This window comes from Diabrotica undecimpunctata, chromosome 10 (genome assembly GCF_040954645.1).
Source record: "Diabrotica undecimpunctata isolate CICGRU chromosome 10, icDiaUnde3, whole genome shotgun sequence".
Lineage (NCBI taxonomy): Eukaryota > Metazoa > Arthropoda > Insecta > Coleoptera > Chrysomelidae > Diabrotica > Diabrotica undecimpunctata.
In genome coordinates, this window is record NC_092812.1 from 12,246,483 (window position 1) to 12,258,890 (window position 12,408).

At 33.8% G+C, this 12,408-nt stretch overlaps 2 protein-coding genes across 2 annotated transcripts; both read right to left on the reverse strand.

Annotated features, from left to right (window-relative positions):
* Positions 1–6,739: 6,739 nt before the first annotated feature.
* LOC140451627 (uncharacterized) lies at positions 6,740–7,252 on the reverse strand. The gene has a single exon (XM_072545473.1). The coding sequence runs from the start codon at positions 7,250–7,252 to the stop codon at positions 6,740–6,742; it is 513 nt and encodes a 170-aa protein (XP_072401574.1).
* A 1,691-nt stretch (positions 7,253–8,943) lies between these two features.
* On the reverse strand, positions 8,944–11,971 carry LOC140451628 (uncharacterized). The gene is made up of 2 exons (XM_072545474.1): positions 10,438–11,971; positions 8,944–10,061 (listed from the first exon to the last, which is right to left on the reverse strand). Exons 1-2 carry the CDS (start codon positions 11,969–11,971, stop codon positions 8,944–8,946), a joined length of 2,652 nt encoding a protein of 883 aa, XP_072401575.1.
* Between the last annotated feature and the right edge of the window lie 437 nt (positions 11,972–12,408).

The window sequence follows — 12,408 nt, forward strand, 5'->3', positions numbered from 1 at the left end:
TCAATTTTGTGTTATTTTAAACAGTATAAAAATGTTTATATTATCAATCTCAGGTACGCAAAAAGATTGAGAGTATTTTTCGGTGTTTTAACATATACGAGGTAAATCGAAATGCTACAATGATAGTAAAAAGCATCTAATATTTATCTTTAAATTTCATTCTATACCGGTACAACTAACATACGCGTTTGAAAGTCGTCGTCGCCTACGAATGTTTGAAAATCACTGGCAAGACTTATTTTAGACGGCACAATATTTTCGTCATTTATACTTAATCAGGGACATTCCATGGATTATGTTATGCGTTTTCAGAATTTGGAAATTAGAAAGTCGTTCCTGTACAAACCGCATTTAAAGGTCACATTAATGACACAAAACCTAATAACCTAAATAATCTAATTTGCTGAAACAGTCCTTTTCAATTCGACAAAAGTCCAATACTTTTTACTTTTTCTATCATAAATCGTATGATATCATTATAATATCATCGTTTATACGAATGTAGATATTTACTGACATAGACTGCAAGCCAATTAGACATTTATAATAGCCATTTGACCCAACATAAATCACATATAAATCAATACTACAATTTTTAATTTAATAACTTTAGAAATTATGCCGCCAAAAGTTTTCCGAAAATAAAAAAAAAATTCTCTACTCCTGGTACCAATATTTTTGTACGGCATTAGGTCGCAGGTCATTATTTTTGTATTACCTACCTAAGCTATAAATGCGTTACAAAAATGTTTAGCCAAAAAAAAACTTAACCCCTTGAGAGGTAAGTATATCTTACCTGTGACTCAAAAGTACCAATAAGAATTGACAGCATAGTTTCCAAATTTGTTATTACATAGTGTAGTATTGTTTTATGTGATTCATGCTGGATTAAATCATCATTATCATGATCCAGCCTTCATTTATCACGTCCACTGCTGGACATAGGCCTCCCTTAAACTCCTCCATTCTTTGCGATTTTGTGCTCTTTGTTGCCAATTTTTCGTGATGTGCCTGATATCGTCAACCCAACGTGTAGGTGGTCTTTCTCTACTACGTTTGTCTGCTCTTGGCCTCCAATGTGTAATTTTACTCGTCCATCGTGAGTCATGCATTCTCGCTACATGGCCTGCCCAATTCCATTTATGCCTGCCCATCCGGAACTTAAATGGAATTGGAATTGGACTGGATTAAATAACATATTCAAAATCTCCCAAGATTAGTAATATTGGAGATTCCGATGTATTTAAAAATATTATATAAATGGTTAATGTTTATTGTTTCTTGTATCTTATTGTAGTAGTATAAGATAGTTTATTGTTATCACTTATCTAAGCATAAGTTTTTTTCTTGCTCCGACCTGTGAAAGTCGGTACTGGTTACTGGGTAAGAAGGTAGCAACAGCTTTGCAAATCAATATATTCTTGTTATATATTTGTTATTGTAGCCTTGTGTCTATGTGGATTAAAAAACATCCAAAACTAATTTTGGAAAAAGAAGATTTATTCTTCTTCACCGGCTTTTCAAAGTTTTTCCAAATTATCTATTTCTTAAACTTATTAGGTATTCACACTCAAATTCTTTACTAATTCCTTAAATGTTGTTGTATACATTCCAAAACACTCCAAACTATTGGTGTGCTCATTGGCAGCTCTTAAAATTTTGACCATAGTTTGTAGTATGAAATGGAATGTTGAAAATCTCAGTATTACCAGTTATTCCAGTATTAACATTAAAACTTGTTAAACTTAGTAACTCGGGATCTTCAACATATCCATTCACAATCTTATGAAGGAAACATAAATCTTCTTTAAACCTTCTATGATATAGTGACGAGATATTAAGTATTGAACGTATATCATCATAAAAATTTATTTTGAACTCTCTCAATAATGTATATATCATTATTATATCAAGGAGACCTTATGAGAGAACCTCCTACTCCTAAACTGATCGAACCACACTAAAGTATAACATTTTTAAAGTTTGTACTGAAAACTGATTACAATTTCTAAGAGTAGGTCCCAACATCTTTAAAGCTGTATTTAAAGCTGTAGTTGAAGTATTATTATTATGATATTGAAAGTTAATTTAGAATTAAAGTTTATACCTAAATCTTTGATTGTATTACGTGTTTCTAAAGGTACATTATTTATACAATAACAATAATTAACCAACTCCCTTGATCTACCAAAAGTAAGTTTAAAACATTTTTTTATATTTAAGTATAGCATATTTACCTCAAACGAACTAGCTAAGCTTTTAAGATCATTTTGGAACAAATAGGCATCAAATAGGTTATTACTATTCGAAATATTTTAAGGTCGTCAGCAAACATTAAAAAGTTACTACTTTTAATGACTGATGATATATCATTAACAAATATATTAAATTAAAGAGGCCCAATATGAGCCTCCTGAGGTCACCGATACTCGCTGAGATAAAAAATTTCTATATTTTATATACTGTCACCTACCAGACACATAATTACTTATCCACTCAAGTATTTTACCTCCAAATCCATCGATCATGTTTAACTCTATCGAAGGCTTTCGAGAAGTCTGTGTAGATAGCGTCAACCTAACCCTTATGTCTTACTAAATTAGCAATAAAATTAGTATACAACATTAAATTTGTGCATGAAGTATTATCTTTATGAAATCCATGGTGTTGAAGAACATCAATTAAATCTTTACAGTCCCATGTAAACAAATTATTTACAAGACACTAAAATAGTTTGGGTAATACAGATTGGTTGCAAATAGCCCTATAATTTTTAATATCATTTTTATTACCGGACTGCGGGACATGAAAGGAGCCTCCTCGTAGATTACGATCACATGTGAAAGCAATCGGGCGTCCTCTGAAAACGAGTAATGTCGGCTAATCCTTTCACCACCGGTGAACCAACACAGATGCAAACGCAACCAAAACGGTCTTTGTCAAGGCCATTTTTGATGACTACTTTAATTAATATTGAAGGATTATCAGCAAATAAAGTAGATCTATTGTGTAATATGTGCAGAGAACACGGTGTCGATGTCCTACTGATTCAAAAAACCCATCGAGGTAGTACAAGCCATAGACCAAGGATTCGAGGTATGAGACTTGTACTGGAGAGACCAAACGACCAATATGGTAGCGCAGTCTTCATCAGACCAGATACCGACATAGTTTCCACATCTTTAACACATCGAGATCCTCACAGTGGAACTAAAGTCTTGTACGGGAACGTCCATCTACAAACCGCCAAACGCTGACTTTGTTTTTGAGGAACCAGATAACTTTCAATCACAGCAAATAAAATTCATACTGGGTGACTTCAACTGTCACAGTATCGTGTGATAGTATAACGAAACAGACTCCAATGGTGAAGCACCAGAAAATTGGGCTGAAAACATGAACCTCAAACTTATTCATGATCCAAAACAGCTTGCGTCTTTTAACAGCGGAAGATGGCGCAGAGGTTACAACCCAGTTAATATATTTGTCAGCGACAGGCAAATAAGTTGCCTTTTGAACGCAGCAATCACATACGAAATTGTTCCTTTCAAGAGAAGGTTCAATTTTACTAAAGCAAAATGGGAAAATTCGCCGAAGCATTGGATCAAGAAGTTTCCCAGCTAGAACCGTGCTCTGATTTATACGATAAATTTGTACAAATCGTGAAACAAATATTATGAAAATATATTTCTAGGGGTTGCCGAACCGAATACATAGCGGGGCTAAATAAAGAATCTAAACCCCTACTTAAAAGATACGAGCAGCTATATGAAGATGATCCCTTTTTGGAACCAACAATACAGGCCGGAGAGGAAGTGCTACATGCGATATCCGCCAACAGAACGGACAGAAATTAATTCGGAATCTTGGCAACAATCCCGCTACCCCGGCACCCATTCTGAGAAAAGTCACACCCGATCAGATAGCCCATCGTCTCCTGACGAATGGTAAGACGACATCAAGAATGAACAAAGTGAGAGTACAACGAAATATCGACAAAGAAGAGAATGTTGTAGGTACCTTCTTTTGTCTGGAGGAGATGAGAGGTGCGATCCACCAAATGAAAGATAATAAAGTGGCTAGCCTAGACGATATACAAACAGAAAAAATAAAGCACTTTGGACCAAAAACCCTAGAGTGGCTCAAAAAAATGATGAGCTGTTGCGTCCGTACATTCCAAATCCCCAAAATCTGAAGGAAAGCTACAGTGGTGGCCCTCTTAAAACCAGGAAATGATCCGGCGGATACAAAGAGTTTTAGACCTGTCTTTATTTTGTGTCACCTTTTCCAGGCGTTCGAAAGAATGATACTGAACCGGATCGCTGAATCTGTGGACACTAAAATTATTCCTGAACAAGCAAGGTTTAGACCCAGAAAATGCTGCTGCAGTCAAACTCTTAATTTCACTTAACATATTGAAGATGGGTTCGAACGGAAAGAAATTACAGGAGTAGCGTTCATAGACCTGACTGCCGCCTATGACACAGTTAACCATCAATGGCTACTGGTAAAACTCTACGAAATTACAAAGGATTTCCGAATAACAAGGTAATGAAATGTTTTCTCCAGAATAGACGCTTCTACGTAACGCTCCAGTCTAAGAACAGTCGGTGGAGGGATAAAAAAAATGAACTTCCACTGGGAAGTATGCGCCGATGCTATACAACATTTACACCAACGACCAACCCAAAAACCAACAAACAAGTCAGTTTATTTACGCGGATGTGGCAGCTCAAGGAAGTACCTTCAATAAAGTCGAAGTACAGATGCCCTAGAATACTTAGCACTATACTATGACGAAAACTATCGGAAACCCAATCCTACAAAAACCCAGGTGAGTACTTTCTACCTTAGAAACGAGCATGCCCGAAGGACACTGGAGGTGGAATGGCATGGTCAGATGCTGGAACACAATGAGACGCCAAAATACCTCGGCGTACGTCTGGATAGAATTCTGTCTTATCGATATCACTATCAAGATGTCAAGAAAAAAGTAAGCGCCAGAAATAATATCATCCGCAAACTAACAAATACAAAATGGGAGTTTGGAGCACTAGTGTGGGAAAACTCTGCTGACGCTAAAAACGTGTTGCGTTAAATGAAACGGTTCGTATAATATCCGGTTGCCTGAAATCGACACCTATCGAAGAGGTCTACTCTATAGTTGGAATCGCTCCACCTGCTATCAGAAGGCAGATCACATCAGAGATAGAATGAAAGAAGCAGGAGACGGATCGAAGACACACCTTGTATGACCACCAATTTCCGCCAAGTAGACCAAGATCTCGAAAAGGTTTCTGAAAAAATTACTATCCCTTCCCGAAGAGCCAAAGACGCGCCGAATACACCTATGGCAAGCGTCAGCTACAACACATTTTGCCGCCTCAGAGGAAATGGCCTCTGCCTGGACACAATTTGCCGTATCCTACATGGAAAGCCCTAAACATACTAAGACTTTCACGTTGTGCTAGTAACCTGAAAAAATGTGGATACCAGGAGGACGATACCTGCGACTGTGGCGCGTATTAGAATATTCACCATCTACTATCATGCACAGAGATGAGAGAGGTCTGCACAGAAAAAGACCTATTTTTAACGAATGACAAGGCCATCTATGTGGCCAACCATTGGAAATACAAAATTTAAAGCTGTTGGTGTTCCGGAAACGGAAAGTAAATAAGTAATTACCGGACTTGGTCCAACTTGGTGTTAAATAACTAGTTTTCCAAAAATCAGGAAAGATACCAGTACTCAGTTATGAATTAAATAACTAGCAGATATATTTTACACGAGTAAAAATGCAATGCTTGAATACATAAGCTGGCAAACAATCTGGTCCAAGCGATAATTTCCAAGGCAACTTTAAAATACTATCAATTATGTCAGAGAGTTAAATATTATAATTGAATAATATAATTTACATTGACAATCTGCTGATAGTTAAAAATTGGGATCTGATTAGTTTTAGAATTAGAACATGTAGTTGAGAAAAAATAACCAAATAAATTAACTACGTCTTGACCATTATCACCTATACTATCACCATAGAACATACTAGATGAAAGATTGTAACTTTTTCGTTTGCTATTTATATATTTCCAAAAATGTCGGGGATTAAATATAATTTCATTTTCAATATTATTTAAATAGTTATTATAACATTGTGAGGAGACTTGTTTACATTCATTTCTTAAATGAGAAAATCTTAAGTTATTATCCCTTCTACCAAATAATTTATACTGCTTATTAATTTCTTTTTTAAATATATTAATTACCTTAATCTACCATTAAACTAAACCGAAAATGAACTGGTTTAAAACTTTTTGAGTGGAATAAATAAGTTAAAACCTGTTTATATAATATCATAAAATACTGCTAAACTGTAATTAACATCATATATGTGTAATTCCTAATTAATACTAGCAAAGTAAAAAATTTAGTGTTGGATTATCTTATGGTAGATAATATTAATTATTGGTGTGGACTGTAAATTATCTTTTGTGTGAGTAAATAGAATTATTTGTCATTGTCAATTGCCGACTTGATCCCGTTAGATTGTGTGATCTTGAACATAAAACGCACAGACATGTGACAGGCTCTATGTTGCCGCACTAAACTAATTTTCTAAAAATGTCCTAACATACTCCCGGCGTTAAAGTATGCTTCAAAATATAGTAGGAAAAAAGTAAATATCAAAGCAAAAAAAAACTTAGTCCCGAGATAAAACACTGCGACACTATTAATCTTCTATTGGCAATGGATACAAATGTCGTGTAGATCTGGTGATGAGTCCATTGGAAGTTTTGATTTTAGCTACTCGATTTTCTCCATCTTTACCAGGAAATAATTTAATTATTCTTCCCATAATCCATCTGCATGGAGGTAGATTGGTATCACGGATGATAACTAAGGATCCGGGTACAATGTTGTTGGTAGAACTGTGATGCCATTTATAGGATTGGTGTAGCTGGCTGATATATTCTTTGGAAAAGCGGTTCCAAAATCTCTGATGCAGCTGTTGAACATGTTGGAATCTGCTTAGTCGATTCACTGGGATAGGTAAGAGATTTGGTTCAGGAATGGAGACTAAAGGACGTAATGTCAAAAAGTGGGAAGGAGTTATTGGTTCCAAGTCAGATGGATCTTCTGATTTGGCAAACAATGGTCTCGAATTTAAAATACATTTAATTTGGGTAAGCAAGGTGAGAAATTCCTCATATGTCAAATTTATATTCTTAAGCGTTCTTTTCATATGAAATTTCATTTGTTTCACTGCTGATTCCCATAAACCCCCAAAATTTGGGATATAAGGTGGGGAAAAATGCCAAATTATATTTTTTGTTAAAGCAACATCATTAATTTTATTTTGGTTTTCATATAAAAAGGTTTTGACAGACCTCAACTCTTTATTAGCGGCTCTAAAGGTTGAACCATTGTCAGAGTAAACATTGGTAGGAATTCCTCTTCGTGATAAAAATCTCTTAAAACATGCAAGAAAACATTCAGTTGTCATATCAGTGAGTAATTCCAAGTGTACAGCTTTTGTACAAAACAAACATATACACAAACATAACATTTAAAAATTTTACTTCCACGACCCTTTTTTTCTTTCAGTGGAAATGGACCTGCATAATCAAGTCCTACATTTTCAAAAGGATAGGCAGGAATAATGCGTTCATTGGGTAAAGGTCCCATTTTTACACAATTGTGAGGAGGTTTCACACGAAAACATTTAACACATTGTCTTACAATTTGCTTTACTAATACCTTGCCAGAAATAGGCCAATATTGTTGTCTGATTAATGACAATAGAAGCTGTGGTCCAGGATGCAAATTACTGGCATGGTAGTGTGTACAAATTAACTTGGTTAATACATGAAATTTCGGCAAGAGGATTGGTGTTTTTACATTTTCTGGCAATGTTGAATGCATAAGTCTACCACCTACTTTAAGTAATCCTTTATCTAATATGGGAGACAAATGAAGCAATCTGGATTTTTTGCTCAATGGTTTATCATTTAACAAACATAAAACTTCACCATAAAAGGATTCTGCCTGCACAAGTTTGATCAATAGCAGAAATGAATTATTGGTTTCATGCACAGTTAAAAGTAAGCTTGGGGCTCTTGTCTTATTTTTAATATTTCTAATAAAACGCATTACATATGAAAAAACTCTTTTCATTTTATGCAAATTGGAAAATCTGGTAATAAAATTAGTAATCCAGCTGTTCTGAACAGTGGAATTAAGTGATACTTGAACAGATCGTTTAAGCTCTGGTAATTCAATTACTTCATCAGTTGAATCATTAGGCCACAAATCACGATGTTGTCTTAAAAACTGCCGTCCCTGGAACCACAGTTGTGATTCAAGAAAGGATTCAGGAAAGATTCCACGACTAGCCATATCTGCGGCATTTTCCTTTGTATTGACATAATGCCAACTATCACTACTGGTGAGTGATTGTATTTTTGTTACCCTGTTGGCAACAAATACTTATAACTGGCTAGGTTCCAGTTTTAGCCAACTTAATACAATTTTTGAGTCAGACCACATGTATATCGGCATATTTAGAATTGATAAAGATTTGGTGACCTTGTCAATTAATTGGGAACCTAACAAAGCTGCACACAATTCAAGTTTAGGTATTGTTATTGATTTGATAGGAGCGACCTTTGTTTTTGAACACAGACTGTGAGAATGGTATTTGCTTTCTGGATCTACGCTGCATACATAGATACAACTTGCATAAGCATGCATTGAGGCATCACAAAAGCAATGGGTGCTTGTAATTTTATGACCTGATTCAAGTACTGGTCTTGGAACGTGTAATTTATTTAGACATGGTAGTTGATTATACAGTTTGGTCCAACTGTTATTTAATTCTGGAGGGATTATTTCATCCCATGGTTTTTGAAGTCGAAATAGAGTTTGAATTATTAGTTAAGCAATTAATATGACTGGACTTAACAGACCTAAAGGATCATAAATTTTGGAAATGATAGATAATATTTGGCGTTTAGTAAATAAATGATTGGAATTTTCAGTAAGAGAAATTTTGAAGCAAAGAATATCTTGTTGACTCATCCATTGGATTCCAAGAGTTTTAAAACTACCAGAATCTCCTATATTAATAACATTGTTGGAAATATCATTACAATTAATGTTAAGGATGGTTTCAGGATTATTGGAAATCCATGTTCTCAAAATAAATTTTCCAGACTCTAAAATTTTAAAAATATCATTACATCTCATTTGTAACTCTTGTAAATTGTTTGATCCTGTCATCAGATCATCTACATAAAAGTCTTCTAATATGGATTTTGCAGCTAAAGGAAACTGAGATTCATGTTCAAAGGCTAACTGATGCATGCACCTCATTGCCAAGAATGGAGCTGATTTTTGGCCATAGGTTACAGTAGTTAATTGATACACATCAATATTATCTGTTGGATTATCTCTCCAGACAATTTGTTGTAGTGGTCTATTCTCTTCATGTACAATTACTTGTCGATACATTTTTGACACGTCTGCAGACACCACATATGTGTACTGCCGAAATCTAATAAGGATGTCAAAAATATCATTTTGAATTTTTGGCCCTGTATACTGTAGGTCATTAAGAGACCATCCAGATGTAGTGGGACATGAACCATCATAAACTACTCTTAGTTTTGTGGTAAGACTGGTTTCTTTTAGGACTCCATGGTGGGGTAAAAAATATGATTTTCTAGAAGGATGTAAGCTAACAGTGGGGTTAACTTTAACCATATGTCCTAGTTCTTGATATTCCTTAATGAATTGTTTATACAAATCATTAAGTTCCTTATTTCTCGAAAATCTTTTTTCTAGCAACAAAAATCTGCTAATTGCTGTATCTAAGGAGTCTAATAATAATTCAGGTGAAAACTTAAATGGAAGCTGAACAATAAAGTGTCCATTTTCTGATCTAGTGGTAGTGGTTTCAAATATTTGCTCACAGCAAATATCATCTTTTGATGGTGGTATGGGATCTTGGATTGAATCAATTTCCCAAAATAGTTTTAACTGCTCATCTTCGGCTATAGTTGAGTATAGTGAAATGACACACTGCATGAGTTGTCTCATAGGGGACAGCTCCGTTTACTATCCAACCCAATTTAGTGTTTTGTAAACTTGGCAAACCTTTTCCTAGGTTGATTTTTCCATAACAAAGGAGGTCCCAAAATAGGTGGGCACCAATAATAGCATCAATGCTACCAGATTCATTAAACAAAGGATCAGATAATTGAATATTGCATGGGATATTAAAGTTTTTAATATCAAAACTGGTTGAAGGAATTTGATTTGAAATAGCTGGCACAGCATAAAATATGGATGAAATACTAAAATTATTAACTCTGGAACATATTGTAATTTGACATTTTTTGGTAATATTTGATACTGTTTGATTTATACCACTAATGGCTAGGTTAGTAGGAATCATGGACATATTTAATTTTTTACAAAAACTTTCTTTTATTAAGTTTGTTTGAGCACCACTATCTAAAATTGCTCTACATGGAATTAATTCATGATTATTGGATTTAACATTAAAAACCACTGCTGACAAAAGAACTTGGGTATGTTTAATATTCATTGTTTGTGCAGAAAACTGATGGGTTACCGTTGGTGGCAACTCAACACTTTGTACACAGTTAATTGATGATAAATCTAATGATGGAGAATTTAAAGCAGTGCCAGTTGAATGTTGTTGACTATTTTCAAAATGTATTAATGAGTTATGTTTGGAATTACATTTTATACATGGTCTTAAAGTACATTCAACAGCTTTATGTCCATGTCTCAAACAATTATGACACAACTTTAAATTATTGACTTTAGACAATCTATTTTTTGTATCTAATTTTAGGAATTTAATACATGAATATATTAAATGGTTACCTTTACACAAAACGCAAGACTTTCTTTCTGCAACATTAACTTGGAAAACTCTTTTTTGATATTCACCTCGACTATAACGGTTTGCATGTTTATAATTAAAACCAGAATTATTACTATAATTGTTATTAGGTTTTTGACTACTTTGGTCTTGAATTTCTTCCAAAGTGTCTACTTTTACTTTTAGAAAATTAAAAAATTCAGTTAAAGTAGGAAGCTCTTCTTTAATATGACAGTCCTTCCATTCTCTATAACTTTGTTTATCTAATTTATTGGAAATAATATAAATCAATAAAAGGTCAGTTAAACTACTTTTTGTAATTTGTAAACTGTCAATGGATGACATGCTATCTGAGACACTATCTAATAAATGCCTCAAATGTTTAGGTGATTCTTTTTGGATTGAATCTAAATTGAAAATGGCTTTAATACGTTTATTGACTAATAATTTTTTATTATCATACCGCATACAGAGTGCATCCCATGCAGTCTGATAATAATTTCCTGAGAATTCAATTTTATCAACAATACGTTTGGCATATCCATCCACAGATTGTCTCAAGAGCTGAAATTTATGAATATCTGGAAGTGTGGTATTTGAATGAACTACACCAGTAAATGTGGCTTTGAATTCCAACCACTGTTCAAAATCACCTTTAAAAACAGGTATTTTCATTTTCGGCATCAAGAGATGATTTAATGAGGTGTCTACATGTGGTGTAGAACTAGGAGGCAATGTATTAATTACTGTATTAGTGTTAATGTAATCTTTTAAAAAACTAATTGCTTTAAAATACCTATTTTCAAAAGAATCTCTTTCATCAACTTGTTTTTGTAGTTTATCTTCACTGGTAGCAATATCAATTTGTAGTTGGATCTGATCAAATTCAACTAACAAATTGCTACCAGAGTCATGTCTTAACTGAACTTCTGATATTTCAGGTTTGCTAGATTGTGTAGCATTTTTTAATACATTTACAAAGTTCTCTAAACTTGTTAGTTTGGCTTTATAAGAACCTCTGATTCTTATATTGTTGGCTAAGCTACTCATTTTTAAGATTTATGGCAATCTTTCAAAAACAACACTTAAGAATAATAATTAGAAATACCTTGCTAGAATACTAATACTAGCTGATTGATAATCTATGGCGTTATACAATCAAAATATGGAAAAATCTGTTTATGGTAATTTAAATTCAAATACACTGATCAAATCTTAAAGATAATAGAAATGGAACAGCTCTGATCAGCCTCTAGTTACAACTATGGATTCTATTTTACTCACACTATCCGGTTAGAAGTGACCAAAATATGTTGGATTATCTTATGGTAGATAATATTAATTATTGGTGTGGACTGTAAATTATCTTTTGTGTGAGTAAATAGAATTATTTATTAACTTTTTTGTACAAACTAATTATTACAACATGTGAATTTGTGAATACTAGAAAACGTGGCGTCTTCTTGGAAATTATTTGATTAATGTCA